General features: G+C 34.7%; 1 protein-coding gene across 5 annotated transcripts in view; it reads left to right on the top strand.

Moving 5' to 3' along the window:
- G2E3 (G2/M-phase specific E3 ubiquitin protein ligase) overlaps window positions 1-16,386 on the top strand; it is a 59,933-nt gene that overhangs the window by 18,268 nt on the left and 25,279 nt on the right. For 4 of the 5 annotated variants that reach the window (XM_050797838.1, XM_050797840.1, XM_050797841.1 and 1 more), the window contains 5 exons: window positions 2,838-2,878; window positions 8,479-8,576; window positions 11,088-11,189; window positions 14,001-14,125; window positions 15,150-15,315. In XM_050797838.1, coding sequence (XP_050653795.1) covers window positions 2,842-2,878; window positions 8,479-8,576; window positions 11,088-11,189; window positions 14,001-14,125; window positions 15,150-15,315 — 528 coding nt within the window. In that variant the 5' untranslated portion in view covers window positions 2,838-2,841. The remainder of the gene's footprint in view (window positions 1-2,837; window positions 2,879-8,478; window positions 8,577-11,087; window positions 11,190-14,000; window positions 14,126-15,149; window positions 15,316-16,386) is intronic. The other variant, XM_050797842.1, reaches the window with a different exon arrangement.

The raw sequence follows: 16,386 nt of genomic DNA, 5'->3' as shown, positions 1-16,386 counted from the left end.
AACTTTTCGGTAACTTGATATTGTTATAATTTCAAGCTTAGAGAAAAGTTGTAAGAATAGCATAAGGAACTCCTATATATCCTTTATCTAGATTCATTAATTGTTCATTTTGTGCCATTTGTGTTATTCTTTGTCTCATCCTAGCCCAGTCAGCCTAACACCACCAGGGATAAACCAGTAGTCTGATAAAATTAAATTTATTGACCCACTCCAGTGAGAGAGAGTGCAAAGGAGAGGAACCACAGGGCTTCTTACCAAACGGAGTTACAGTAGATTTCGTACAGGATTTTGGAGAAGGATAGCATTTAGGTAAAATTTAAATGCCCTACATTTTGTGGTGTCTAGGTTGAATGACAGTGTAGATGTAAATCTGTGTTGTCGAATGACTAAAACATCCTTTATAAATTAAACTTTTTATGTTTACTCTAAGTGAAGTACTATTGTGTGTTTATGGAATTTTCTGCAATAAATTCATGTGTATGGATTGATTTATGATACGTTGAATTCATCACCAAAGGTTGAATTGTAGAGAAGTCCTTTAAGAGGAGGCATTTTATCTTCCTATTATATTATCAATTTTAAGATGGATTCACCCCTTCTACACACACACTTCTTTCCATATGGGTATTCAGTTTTTCTAGTACCATTTGTTTAAAAGATTTTATCTTCCCTCGTTGAATTGCTTTGGTGTCTTTGTTGAAAATGACTGGAAAAATATGGATCTGTTTCTGAGTTTTATTGAGAACTGGTCTTAGATGTATCAGCATGTTTAAAATGATGTTCTAGAGCTTGTGATCCTCAATCAATTTGTTCACTTAAGGCAGTTCTGCAGTTATTGTTTGAAAATGTATAAACATCAAAAGCGCCATCATATACCTGTAGAGAATTACTAGTGCCTCTAAAAGAAAGAAGAGAAAGAAAAAAAAAAATCCAAGAGACAATAAAGGAGTGCTCCTTTAACCCTACATTAATAGTTGTGGAGTGGAGCTAGGAAAAATAGTAGTCTACACCTACTTAACTCCAAAGCCCCCTTAAAACTGGGCTCTTAGTTGTTTTATACATTCTTTTAAGAATACCAATCTTGATGGCATAGACTATGATTTTGTAAGGAATAAAAAAATATTGAAGGCTTAGAGTCAAAGCCATTTCAGAAATTTGGACTATGACTTTAGGAAAACATGGAAATGCATATGAGCGAATCTATGTTTAAATCCGAAACACTTTTTACAGTCAGTATGAAATATAAATTCTGATTGTAAGGAAGCATTGTATCAGTTTAATTTGGTTAATCAGTCTTCATAAAATAATCTGTGTCCTACATTTTGTGGTGTCTTAGATTTCATGAAATCTGATAACAATTTTTATTTGTCGTTTTCACTCTTTGATATATAATATTCTGTATTATTTTTTGTGCTCTTTCATTATTTTCATGTGAAGTGCCATGGTGTAATCTGCAGTCACTCAGCTATGGATTAGTGTATTCCCACCAACTAACTCCTTGACCTTGGACAGGTGTTTAACCTTTCTGAGAACTGGTTTTTGCAACTATAAATGAGGTTATATTTACCTAGTGGCATTAAGATGTTTATTCTTTTCCACTTAAATACCAAGAGATTGCACATACATTATACTTAAATTTCATTAACATTTCTAGTAGGCTAGAAATGTTCATATACCCTTGGTAAAGTGAAACATTAATGTTATTAAGATGTCAGTCTTCCTTTCTTTGATCTTTTAGAAAAAAGTTATATTTCAGTAATGATTGTAAGTATTTTTATTTGTTTAACTAGTGGGAAGTGAAGAGATAGGGACAGACCAGTGTCTTTCAGTATGTAAATGGTTGAGCACCACTGTACTAGAAGAGGTAATGAGACCGTCAGGTGCCTGCAGTCCTATATAGAATCCTGGCAAATGCAACAGCCACAAATATGGTATAGACTAATCAAGGATTGTTTTTGTTTTTTTTTGTTGTTTTTGAGACGGAGTTTCACTCTTGTTGCCAAAGCTAGAGTGCAGTGATGTGATCTTGGCTCACTGCAACCTCCACCTCCCGAATTCAAGCAATTCTCCTGCCTCAGCCTCCCAAGTAGCTGGGATTACAGGCGCATGCCACTACGCCCTGCTAACTTTTTGTATTTTTAGTAGAAACGGGGTTTCACCGTGTTAGCCAGGCTAGTCTCGAACTCCTGACCTCAGGTGATCCACCCGCCTCAGCCTCCCAAAGTGCTGGGACTACAGGTGTGAGCCACTGCACCCAGCCAAAGGATTGTTTTATAGGCTGCATAAATATGAATGGCATTGCTATTGATGATGGTTTTTTTCTTTTTTCCTAAATGATGAACAATTCTGGCTAAAGCTTTGAAGAAAACTTAAATAGAAATTTCCTTGATTGACATAAGAGTTGTAGTTCTGGAAATATAATTTGTTAATATGTAAAATGGGCTTAGGTTCTAGGTTAAGATAATTACAAATAGGTTTTTTTTAACCTACTTGAATGTCCAGATGGAAATTTGAAAGTCTACACTATTGTTTGTTGTGTAGGATTTTTTGGTGCATTGCAAGATGTCCTATAATCCTGGCCTCTTTCCACTAAATACCAGTGGTCATCTTAATTGTTTTGACAACTAAAAAACATTCCCTTTAATTTTAAAAATGTTCCCCAACTCTTAACACCCCCGTTGAGAACTACTGGTCTTAGATGTATTAAAGGTAAGAAAAATTAAAGTACTAGAGTTTTATATGACTTATTTGTCATTATGCATTGACCGCATTTAATAAAAGTTGTTAATTTGAGACTTTTGCAATTAAGATGACTGTATTAATGTTATTTTTCCTAGTAAAATGAATGAAAATAAACCTGGTGACTCACAGAACCTTGGTAAGTAACTGTATTTAAAATAATGTTATTACAGTGAGTTTTAAATATGTTTCTGGAACATTAGGACTGAAGAGGAATGAATTCCCTGGCACATACTTAGTTCGTTTGTCCACGTACTAAAGTATAATACTGCATATATTTATTTCAACAAAAACCTATCAGAAGACAATTTATTTGCCAAGTTTTATTTCTAATGTATATATACAAGATATGATTCGTATCTCAATAAAACAATTATTTAAAGGAAAAAATGCAGATGAGAACAATTTAAACAGTGTAAAAGTTTAACATGAAAAGAAAAACTGGCCAGGTGCAGTGGCTCACGCCTGCAATTCCAGCACTTTAGGAGGCTGAAGCGCGCAAATCACTTGAGGTCAGGAGTTCAAGACCAGCCTGGCCAACATGACAAAACCTCATGTCCACTAAAAATACAAAAATTAGCCAGGAGGTGCATGCCTGTAATCCCACCTACTCGCTAGGCCAAGGCAAGAGAATCACTTGAACCCGGGGGGGCAGAAGTTACAGTGAGCAGAGATTGCACCACTTCACTTCAGCCTAAGTGACAGAGGGAGACCCTGTCTCAAAAAAAAAAAAAAAAAAAAAAAAGGAAAAGGAAAACTTACCTCTACGTGCTCATAACAATCTTCCCAAATAGATGCAGTCCATTTTGACCTTTGCTTTTAGTTGTTGTTTTCTTCATTTATTATAAACAGTATCTGTTTATATGATGAGGAATTTAAATGATTACACACTTCTGCCACGCTCCCTCACCCACTGTATTTTAGATCTTTTTAAATTCCCTCTAAAATTAAAATAATATTCTTACAACTCTATATCTTGACCATTACTTTTAGAGTATCTTTTGACACCACATTTTGTTGGAAAAGGAAATGTGTGCTCCTAAACCTCTTCTACTTTCTTTCCCTGCTTCTGCCTCCAGACTTCTGTCAGCTATGCTAATAGTTCTGAAACTTCGTACTTCATGGACTACCTCTATGCATTTGCCAAATGCAAATACACACCTACTATTGATACTTTTTCCTAAGATTGACTGTTTCTTTACATGAATGTATTTAAGGTAGAAACTACTTCATTATTGTAATAGAAACGAGTGTCATTTACTACACTAAATAGCAATCTTAATGATAAATATAATGAAATCAGGGCAATTTTACCAAATTTTAAACATTAAAAGCAGGAAGGTACAAATGAATATAAAAATAATCTACTTATAAAAATGCATTCCTGAAACCTAGTCTGTTCTGCATTCAGGGCCCTCCATACTGGGTAGAGGGAGACAGAGGGAGAAAGGAACAAATGGAAAACCACAGGTCCACAGCATACAGCAGATGCACCTCCGTCCAGGGTTCATGGCAAGAATTTTCCCTCTTCTATAGTTTCAGCCAGTTCACAAGGACTCCTGTTTTGTAGATTGAGCTAATTCTACATAGTCCTCTTTCTCTTGAGCTTTATGCACACTTGTAGGTAAAAGTGTAGGTATTGGGGATGGAGTTAAGGTGGAGCTTACTGGTGTAGGATGTCCAATATGAACAAATGGCAATTTACTGGCGTTAATGTGAACAGCTCCCTTGTATGGAAGGGAAGGAAGAGGAGCTGAAATATTTTAAAGGGTTAGGAGAGAGACTTTTGAGTTATGACTTATCCCTTTAAACTGGAGTGAGGGAGGGCAGAATAGTTAGGCTCTTTCCCTATATTAAATATGAGCTCATCCTATTTCTTTCAGTTCTAGAATCTATTTGTTGAGCTGCCTATTAACAAATATAATAACTTTTAACATGTGACATCTATTCTTGATTACATGTATTAGTCAAGGTAAATAATACTAGTTTCCATAACTGGTAAACCCTGACATCTTACTGGTTTAAAGCAATAGAAGTTTATTACTTGGTCAGGTTACAGTCCAGTATGCATGGGTTAAGGAAGATGGAGCAGTTAGGGAGTTTCTGTGGCATGCAATCATTTAGAGATGCAAGCATCCTTCATCTTGTAGGGATCTACTTCTTAGGGATCCTGTCTTTTCTCTTCAGCTAGTGATTTTCAACTTGTTTCATTAGCATCTTAATAAAATTTTCTGTATAAGTAAACATATATCAGAAAAGATTAGTTATTTTAATTCTAACATTGAGTTCTGTCTATATGTCATATCCTATTAATTATTTTAATATACACTGTCTTATTTAGTCCTCACTAAGGCATAGTTTTTGAGGTAGCTACTATTATCCTCATTTTTATGATGAGGAAATGGAGTCATAAAGCACTAGTGAAATAAGCTAGTTACAGAAAGACAATACTGCATAATCTCACTTATGTGTGGAATATGAAAAAGTCAAACTCATAGAAACAGTATAGTGTGGTTACCAGTGGTTGGGAGGATTGGGAGATGTTGGTGAAGGGATACAAAATTTTATAATAGACTGGTCGAATAAGTTCAAGAGATCTATTATACAACATGGTGACTATAGTTTGTAACAATGTATTGTATACTTGAAAATTAGTAAGAGTAGATTTTAAGTATTCTCACCACAAATAAGTGGTAAATATGTGAAGTAATGCATATGATAATTAGCTCCATTTAGCTGTTCCACAATGTGTACATATATCAAAACATCGTGCTAAACATTGTGAGTATATACAGTTTTCTAAAAAAGCATTAGTTGAGTCTTAACTCAGATCTCTGACTCTACAAGTTGTATTTGTGTGTGTGTTGGGAGGGGTGGATAAAATAGACATAAAATTCACACTTTAACTATTTTGAGGTGTTCAATTTGGTGGCATTTAGTACATTTACAATGTTGTGAAACCATCACCACTATCTAGTTCTAAAACATTTTAATCACCCTCAAAGGAAACCCTGTACCTATTAAGTAGTCACCCCTCATTTTCCCTGTCATCAGCCCTGGTAACCACTAGTCTGCTTTTTGTATGTCCCTGTGGATTTACTTATGTTGGATAAAGTAATCCATAAGTAAATTGAGTAATACTGTGACCCTTTGTGCTTGACTTCTTTCACTTAGCATAATATTTCTAGGTTTATTCATACTATAGCATGTATTACTACTTTCATCCTTTTTATTGCTGAATAATATTCCATCATATGGGCATACCATATTTTGTTTTTCCATTTATCCATCCTTTGATGGACATTTGGCTTATTTCTACTTAGCTATTGTGAACAGTGCTGCTGTGAACATTAGTTTACAAGTATTTGTGTGAATATCTGTTTTCAGTTCTTTGATATATATATCCAGAAATAGAATTACTGTGTCATATGGTAACTCTTTGTTTAAATTTTGAAGAACTGCTGGACTATTTCCCAAGGCTCTACTCCATTTTATATTTCTACTAGCAGTGTGTGATGGTTTTGATTTTTCCAGTCCTTTGTCAATACTTGTTATTGTCAGACATTTTGATTATAGCTATCCTCGTGAGTGTGAAGTGGTATCTCGTTGTGGTTATTATTTACATTTCTCTGTTGACTGCTGACCAGTGATATTAAGGATCTTTTAATGTGTTTAATGGCTCTTTGTATATCTTCTTTGGAGAAATGTCTATTCAAAGCCTTTGCCTATTTTTAAATTGGATTGTTGGTGATTTTGTTGAGTTATAAGAGGTTTTTTTTTTTTAATGCATTTTGGATACTAGATCCTTAGATATGTAGTTTTCAAATATTTTCTTGCATTGTGTAGAGTCTTTCACTCTCTTGATAGTGTCTTTTTTTTTTTTTTTTTTTTTGTGGGGGGGACAGAGTCTTGCTCTGTCGCCCAGGCTGGAGTGCAGTGGCACAATCTTGGCTCACCACTGCAACCTCCACCTCCCAGGTTCAAGCAGTTCTCCTGCCTCAGTCTCCCGAGTAGCTGGGATTACAGGCACATACCACCATGCCCAGCTAATTTTTGTATTTTTTTTTAGTAGAGACAGGGTTTCGCCATGTTAGCCAGGCTGGTCTCAAACTCCTGACCTTGTGATCTGCTGCCTGGGCCTCGCACAGTGCTAGGATTACAGGCATGAGCCACTGCACCCAGACGGTAGTGTCCTTTCAGTAACAAAAGTTTTAAATTTTCATGAAGTCCAATTATCATTTTTTTCTTTTGTTACCTGTGCTTTTAGTGTCATGTGAACTCTGAGAAACCATTGCCAAATCCAAAGTCACACAGATTTACCCTTATTCTTTCTGCTAAGAATTTTATTTTAGGTCCTTGACTGTTTTTGAATTAATTTGTATATATGGTGCGAGGTAGGGGTTCATCTATGTTCTTTTGCATGTAACTGGTTGTCCCAGCACTATTTGTTGAAGAGACTATTCTTTCACCATTGAATGGTCTTGGCACTCTTGTTGAAAATCATTTGACCATAGATGTATATATTTATTTCTGGACTCTTTTTCATTGATCTATATGTTTATCCTTACGTCACTACCACACTGTTTTGCTTACTGTAGTTTTGTTGTAAGTTTTTAATCTTCTCCCCTGTTTTTTGGTTAGTCTAAAGGTTTATCAATTTTGTTGATCTTTAAAAAGAACCAACTTTTCTTTACTCCCTCTATTGTTTTTCCATTCTCTATTTTGATTATATCTACTCTAATCTTTATTTTTTTGTTTCTTCTGCTAGCTTTGGATTTAGTTTCTTCTTTTATCTAGTTCTTTAAATTGTAGGTCGGTTATTGATTTGGGATTTTCTTTTTTAACATAGGCTTGCATGAGCCTAAAAATCAGCCAGAGGTGACAGCTTAGGATTTCTTGGGTCATTTCTGAGCATGTGTACATCTCTGGGCATGCACGTGGACTTCTAGATTCTCCAGTATTATGCAGAAGGTTTTCCAAACTTTTATTCCCTCATGTACCCTCTTTTCTTCTTTCCTATGCCTTTCAGTCTGTCTGCTGCTTTCCCTGTCTGTTTTCCCTTGTCCTAGGCTACTACAGCTAGTATATTTGTTTCAAATGTTTTTTGACAAACAGCAGAGGCTCTAGCCCTGAGAATGTTCTGAAGCAGGTGAAAGAAAGGCAAGCATCTGAGCTCATCCCTCAGGGAGCCATCATACAAGTCAAAACAATCACTTTTTTTTTAGAACAAGGTCCATTTTACCCCCTCTTGGACCAGTAATCTGTACCAGGAACATGGGCCACCCCAAAACCACTGCCCAGCTGGGCAGTGGGGAATGGTAGGTGGGTAAGTTAAAATGTTCTCATCAAAATTAGTAGTTTGTTTCTTCATTAAGCATTCTCCTAATTTTTGTAAGTTTTTATTTAGATTGTAGAGCTTCTAAAAAGTTAATTCTAACAGTTTTTGGCAGTTTAATCAGAGTTTTGTAGTTCCCCAGTCTGTCATTTTCAGTGATGTTACTTCATAAATTGCCATTTTAACCGTACACTGGAATTTATCATTAAAGATTGGTGAAGAGCATAAAGTTACAGCAATGTTTCAGAAGTAGGTATTGGAAATTTTAAGTTACTGATGTCAATATTATATGATTTGCTCTCCCAGAAAGACTTTAACACAGAAATTGAGGGAAGCACCAGTTCCACAGGTTTTTTTGAAAAATTTAAATATATTTTTATATCTATTTACTTTTTACCTGTTAGCTTGTGTTTTCTGTCGAAAAAACGATGACTGTCCTAATAAATATGGAGAAAAGAAAACTAAGGAGAAATGGAATCTCACTGTACATTACTACTGTTTGGTGAGTATAATTTATAATTAAATTTTAGAAATTTGGTATTCTAAAGAAGATAGTAAGATTCTGACACTGATTTCTGAGAATTGGATAAGTCATTTAACTTCTCCAGATCTCATTTTGTCTATCTCTAAAAATAGACTTTTTTTTATATTGAATTCTAAGATTCTGAAGTTACTTGGTACATATAAAGACCTATCATTATTACTTGTTTGTTTGTTTGTTTGTTTCTTTCTTTCTTTCTTTCTGTTTAAGGCCTAAGTGAAAAAAGGAGAAAAGGATTAGGTCTATAAAGTGGGTATTTCTTTTACCACTTTCTTACTTCATTTGTTGCTAGTGATAAATCTGAGAAAAGACTTGTTTGAGGGTTCAGGGAGTAGAATAAAAGTATTTTATTTCACACAGAACCTGAAAAGAAACCTTTTGGCTAAAGGTAATAAATATTTTTGGAAAAGGAAACCAGTTACTTTATGCATCACTCAGAAGAAAGCAAATGAGTGTTTTCATACTCAGAGTTAGTCTCTCCCTTGTTTCCCCTCCCCTCCACCAATTTCTCACCTCACTGAATTCGTGCCTTAAGATATTAGTGACACGTTACTGCCTTAGCATGCCACATTACTACCTTACATTAGTACATACAGTGTTTCTTGATGCTGTATCGTTATCTGCTGCTTAACAAATTACTCTGAAATTTTAGCAGATAAAACGTTTGTCATCTCACACAGTATCTGAGGGTCAGGAATTTGGCTGAGCTGGATAGTTCGGGCTCAGAGTCTCATGAGGTTATCTTTGAGATATCCGTCAGATTACAGCTGAAGACTTTACTAGGTTGCAGGATCCATTCACCTCTGATGGCTCTTTCATGTGGCTTTTGGCCTCAATATCTCCTGACTATTGTCAGGAAACCTCAGCTCCTTACCTCCTGGGCCTCTTGGTAAATAAGGCTACTCATGGCATGGCATCTGGCTTCCCCCAAAGCAAATGATGAGAGAGAGGGAGACAGTGAGAGAGAAATCAAGATGGAACCATATGACCTAGTCATCACAACCGCTCACTAATGTCTCTTGCTTTATTCTATTGGAAACAAATCGTTAAGTCTAGTAGCCCACACTCAAGGGGAATTAAGCACCATTTCTTGAAGGAAGAACTATCAACAAATTGTGGACATATTTTCGAATCTACCACTATCCATGTTAAAATTATTTCAGTGCTTCTTTGAGAAACCACCTAAAGTATTCCTTGGTCCTCTAAGACTATAGTCTTGTGCTTCAGTACCTCATAGGTTAAATAGAGTAGTATACTGGCCTGGGAACTTACTTATAAGAGAACATGAAGTTGTCATTCCAAATATGTTTATAAGTTAGAGTCTATTACGTTTTGCAGTAAAAAGAAAATCTTTTCATTTTTGTATGTTTATTTTACTTTTTTTTCAATCAGGAAAGGAAGATTATATTATTTTACTTTTTATGCAGTAGAATTAGGAGAGCTGTTTTATCTGTCTGCAGGTTATGTTTTCATAACAAATTCTTAGTGTGTGTCACTTGTTATCACTTGTTTTTCTTTACGATATACTGGTTAAAATTCTAATCACAAATTTGCTCTACAAAGTGTTTTTGAATTATGTAATAATTTAAGTTGATCATATCAAAATTTCCCTTATGTTCTGTCTTATTAAGTGAGTGTAATACTTTAAAAAAAAATACTGACCCCAGACTCAACTCTTTTAATATTCTATTTCATTATGAACAAAAAAGTATAGTGATGTTACAAATGGTAATAGAATGCTAGAGCGGAAAGAGACTTAGATACAATCTAATCCAGTGTTCTTATTTTCATGTTTAAGGTTTTAGACATTAAATTACTTGCCTAGGGTTCCACAAGTTTCAGCGAAGCCTGGCTTTCAAGCCTGGATTTCTTATTCACATTCTACACGTTTTCTGACTCAGGCTTTCTTAACATATATAAACGGTGAAGCTTAAGTCAAATTTTAAAACAGTCAAACATTCATTACTGTCGCATTGGATTTTAAAATTCAAATGTTTATGTTGTCTAGGGTTCAATAGGTTTTCTTTTAAATACTGCCTTAATTATTCAGAATTCAACTAGATTTAGAGTTAGCCTGAATTAATCTGAATTGTCGCGATCTGTATTCACCACTCCTTTTTGTTAAGCTTAATTGTAGGTCTTCTTTCTTTCTTTTTTTCTTCCTCTAACCCACCTAACCACTCTCCGCCTTCCTTCCTATCTTCTTTTCTTTTTCTTTCTTTTTCTGTTACTTCCTGGAATACTTTTAGAAACTTATTAGGATATACAAGCTGATAATATACAATGCCTTCTGAATCAAACAATGTAAGTAAGCTCTTACTTTCACCATGAAAAATAACTCCTCTAGGGAACTACTTGAAATTTGAGCCATTTTATGTCTATTTTTTTATTAGACTGAATAGTATGGATATATATTTTTAGTGCCCAACTAGTTTCTTAGAGATTATTTTCTAATTGAGAATATATTCATAGTTGATGTCAAGTGGAATTTGGCAGAGAGGTAAAGAAGAAGAAGGAGTTTATGGTTTTCTAATAGAAGATATCAGGAAGGAAGTGAATAGAGCTTCTAAACTGGTAAGTAAATTATTTTATTATTAACTAAATGCCATAAATATTGCCAATACTTGGGAAGTATTTTCTGTTGGTTTCTGTACTAGAAATTTATGACTTTGATTATATGTTTCAATGCATATTTTTGTCATTTAAATATGGTAAGTTTTAGGAGGACAGTTTATATTTTTGCCCATGAAAGAAAGCTTAATTGACCCTGGATAATACATGTAACAATACCGACTTCACTTCCTTATCTTATTCCAACATGTCCATCAGAATTGACCATCAGAATTATGATCATAACTCCACTCTGCCATTCTGCAAACCTTCAATCCTGAGTCAACCCAACCGTTTACTTTTTTATTCTAATACCTCAGTTGCTGAGATTGGAATGTTGGGTTGAGTTAGAAATTACACAGCTTTGCAGACTGGCAATTCATGATCTCCATATCTCCTGACCCTTTCCTGACATTGTGTGGTTATATTCAGTGCCCCTTTCTATTCTCTAGGATAGGCATTCTAAACTTTAACTCCTTGCTCATTCAGCTATCATTTGTGCATCTTTTCTGTGTATTAGCCACTATGCTGTATGCAGGGAAATGTCTCCATATGGTCTGAGTAAAAATAATGAGAAAGAATGAGATTTGAAGTATAGGGAGTTCTGTTTAGAGAATGCAATACTGGAATTAATGATTTTCATGGGGGAGCATTTTGGGTGATGAGGGGATTCATCATTACACTGGAGGGGAAATGAAGGACACTGACACATTATAGTTGAAGAAGTCACAGAAAGATTGTCCCATAAATGCTGAAGTTGTTTAGACTTTGTTTCGACAGATGCCAAAGTCTTGAGGTGGAAGAGTGCCTAGGAAGTTAGCAGATAACAGGAAGGTAATTGTCATTAGGCTCAAAGGTCCAAATTTTTCAAAGTGTGAAAATCAAGTTGGCCTATAATATTGAACAGAGAGCTAAAATAATGTTCTCTTTGTCCCCTTTCTTGCGCCTGTCCATGTCCTACCCTGTGTCAAGTCTGGAAATTAAGGAGGATGGAAAAATAAACAGCTTTATTCAAGAAGGTCTACAAGGGAAGCACATAGAAACATTTATTATTTTAGTTGAGGCAAAGAAGTGGAGGCAGTTATTTTTGAAGATATTGAGAAGATAGGAGAGTTAATGGTAAAAAGAGAGGTTCTAGGGCACAAGGAAAAACCTTGGGAGAAAGGTTAGCATGAATCTAAGGACTATGCGAGATATTAAATGTGAGATATTAGTATCAATTCCTAAACTTCCTGGTGATAGTGAGCTTGTGGTAAAAGGTGGTCTCTAAAGGTCCCCTTATGGTTTGGAACTACAGATTGAATATCCCTTATCCAAAATGCTTAGAACCAGAATTTTAGATTGAAATTTTACATTTGAAATTTTTTTCAGATTTAGGAATATTTGCTTACCAGTTGAGCACCTCTAATCTGAAAATCCAAAACCCAAAATGCTCCAATGAGCATTTCCTTTGAGCATCATGTTGGCACTCAAAAAGTTTTCAATTTTGAAGCATTTTGGATTTTTGAATTAGGGATATTCAACCTGTCCTTATTTTCTTAAAACACCTGAATCCTCTCTATGTATATTGTGAACCCTTGAAAAGAAGAGTCCCATTTGTGAACTCAAACTAGAATTCCTTGTTGTCAGTTCATTGGGAGAGTTTCAGGTTGGCCAAGTATTCTCCAGTGACCTAGGTGGTGCTCAAAGGGGTCAGCAGTAACTCTGTAATCCCTGAATCAGTGAGCATTTTAATTGCAATCTTAAGAGTTCCAAAGTGTTTTAGGTACTGTTCTGTGTTTTGCTAGTGATTGGTTCATTTAATAATTTTTCCATTTATATACCACTGTTATATTTCAGTTAGTGGCACTGGTAGTATATTCATTTCCTAGGGCTGCCATAGCAAATTGGCTGCTTAAAACAAGTTTATTCTCTCACCATTCCGGAGGCCAGGATTCTAAATCCAAGTGTCAAAAGGGTTGGTTCCTTCTAGAGGCACTGAGGGAGAATTAATTCCATGCTTCTCCCCTAGCTTCACATGGCTACTGGCAATCTTTGGAGTACCTTGGCTTGTGACAGCATAACTCCAGTCTATTTCTGTGTTCACAGACCTTTCTCTGTATATGCCTGTGTCTTAAATCTCCCTCTCCTTTCTCTTGTAAAGACATCGGTTATTTGATTTAAGGACTACCCTAAATCCAGGATGATCTCATCTCAAGATCCTTAACTTAATTACATCTGCAAAGACCCTGTTTCCAAATAAGTTCACATTCACAGTTACTGGGAGTCAGGACCTGAGCATAACTTTTTGGAGACCACTCTAAATCCACTATAGGTGTCTTAACACTTTTTCATTTGTTCAGAATAGAGTGATCTTAGCCATTTTTTTATAAATTGGTTTATAGTATTTTCCTATTCTTGATGAGTATTGCCTAATTTATGTGCTTTCTCTTGAGATTTCAATGAGATGTTTATGTATATAGCTTTTATGTTTGTAAACCCTTCAATTTAAAATGTTTTAGTAGGAAGGAAAAGGGGCTTCTCTGTCTTATCCACATGTTAGGCAAGAGATGTTTTCTTTATCGAAATTGTTACAGGAGTGAATCTTTGTTGTCTTTAGATTGTTTCTGGGTAAAACAGTTTTTTCAGGAAATTTATTTAACATACCATTATCACAGCTGTTACGTGAAGAAATAATTTTCAGATTCCCCACAAGGAGTATTTATTTATGTCTTGATCATACTATAGTACTCAGATTTTTTATGTTATGACCCCTGTTTTCACATATTCTTCTAGAAATGCTGTGTTTGCAAGAAAAATGGTGCTTCAATTGGATGTGTTGCACCTCGATGTAAACGAAGTTATCATTTCCCATGTGGACTTCAGAGAGAATGTATTTTCCAGTTTACTGGCAATTTTGCGTGAGTTATTTAACTGCTAAATATGAAAGTTCAATGTTAAAGAATAGTGGAAAATACATATCCCAATGATACAATACTAGTATAAATTTTCTGTTTAGAGCATTAGAGTTTAGATATAACATTATATATTACCCTCCTACCCACCCTTATGGGGTCATTTCTGTGTGCCAAGTCTTGAGAATTACCATGTCTAGGATGGACCTAATGATTAGTATTCATCTTCAAATTTCAGCTTTTGGATATAACATGAACTTGTTAATTTATCCATAATTCAGTGAAAATCTCCACCTTTACATAATTCTAGATTTCTGTGTCACTCTTTAGAATTATTGTCGACTTACTCTTCACAGGGCTGTATGCATTTCTCACTGAGTAAATCAAAGGCATGTAAATTTGATTGAGTCCACAAAATAAATATTATGCCCTAGGATACCCTGAAAATATTTGCTTCCTGAGCACAACTTTAAACATCAAGATTTTGTAAATTTTGACATTTGGTATCATAAGTATTCTATTTCTTTTAGTATTTGGATTTTTGACCTATTTAATGGATTGTTACCATGTAAGAAAACTACAGTTTAGAAAACACAAATGGAGATAAAGTGAATTGGGAATAGGTTATTAATTGCATTTTATGTGTTATATGACTAAATTATTTTTTAGGCATAAGTTCCTGCCTCCTTTAATTTTATACGATTTTGAGCATAACAGTATGTACCCAGTAGTTGAGTACAATAATGTGTATACTGCATTGCTGGCAATATTACATAGGATTCTCAACATAATAATTAGTTTCTGAAATTCTGTATAAGTAAGTCTCACTACAGAAAAGTTCAGATTTTGAAGGTTCAGCTCTCTCCTTGGTCATAGATTGTGAGACTTAATTTTTAAGTCTTCAGTCTGTTGTGGGTGAATTATAAGATGGAGACGAATGAATTTTATTTTATATATGTAAATTACGGTGTTTTCCAAGTTTTGCTTTCAGTTCATGAAATTTTTTTTTTTTAATAATTTGCATTTTTAGGTCATTTTGTTGGAACCATCGACCTGTTCAAATAATTACATCTAATAATTATAGAGAGTCCTTACCTTGCACCATTTGCTTGGAATTTATTGAGCCTATTCCAAGTTATAACATATTACGAAGTCCTTGTTGTAAGAACGCTTGGTTTCATAGAGACTGTTTACAGGTAAGATACATGTTTTGTAAGCTTTCTCTGATTGATATAAAATTATGGCTTACTGATTTAAATTTTAAATTAGAAAGAATTGACGTGTGTATTAGCTCTTATCACTTGTTAGTTTTAAAACAGCTTTAAAGCACTTAATTTGAAGCACATTTTATATACAAAATTCACCCTATTTAAGTATGCAATTAAGATTCAAAAAATACTTTAGATGAAACTTTTTAGTGTATATTTATACTTACAGAGTTTTGTTGTTTTTACCTAAGGATTCTGTTTGATTTCACAATGAATAAACTAGATTTTAATTCCTAAGTTTCATTTACATATTTAAGCTGGAAAACCAGGATATTTGAAACGATAAGAAGCTTGATAGCAAGTTAAGATATTTAAACATTAGTAGGCTTTTCTTCCCTTTGGTAAACACTTTACCATACCTTCTTAACAGGGAGTTAATTACTGTCAATTAATTAAAAATATTGGTTCTTTGAGAGTCATCTTATGTATCAAACCTTATTACTACTTTTCAAGTAAATAGAATATGATAAAACACACAACATTAGACAATTTAATATTTTTTGATTCTGAAAATACTTGAAAACTTTAAAAAGATTCCAGTTATTAGTAACATCAAATACGTAATATGTACATGTGAAAGTGCCAGCTGATAAGCTTAAGTTTACTACTGTTTCTTAAATTTTATTATTGTTTAGTAAAATGAAAGATTATTATTACTAATTGTCCACAGACATATTTTTAACAGTTAAAAGATGTAGACCGGGCGTGGTGGCTCACACCTGTAATCCTAGCACTTTGGAAGCCCGAGGTGGGTGGATCACGAGGTCAGGAGATCAAGACCATCCTGGCTAACACGGTGAAACCCCGTCTGTACTAAAAATACAAAAAAAAAAAAAAAATTAGCTGGGCGTGGTGGTGGGCTCCAGCTACTAGGGAGGCTGAGGCAGGGGAATGGCATGAACCTGGGAGGTGGAGCTTGCAGTGAGCCAAGTTTGTGCCATTGCACTCCAGCCTGGGCCACAGAGGGAGACTCTGTCTCAAAAACAAAAAAAGATGTAA

The sequence above is a fragment of the Macaca thibetana genome, chromosome 7, assembly GCF_024542745.1.
Source record: "Macaca thibetana thibetana isolate TM-01 chromosome 7, ASM2454274v1, whole genome shotgun sequence".
Classification (NCBI taxonomy): domain Eukaryota; kingdom Metazoa; phylum Chordata; class Mammalia; order Primates; family Cercopithecidae; genus Macaca; species Macaca thibetana.
Note: the sequence above shows the minus strand (reverse complement) of the source record. Positions and strands in the feature narration are given on the sequence as shown.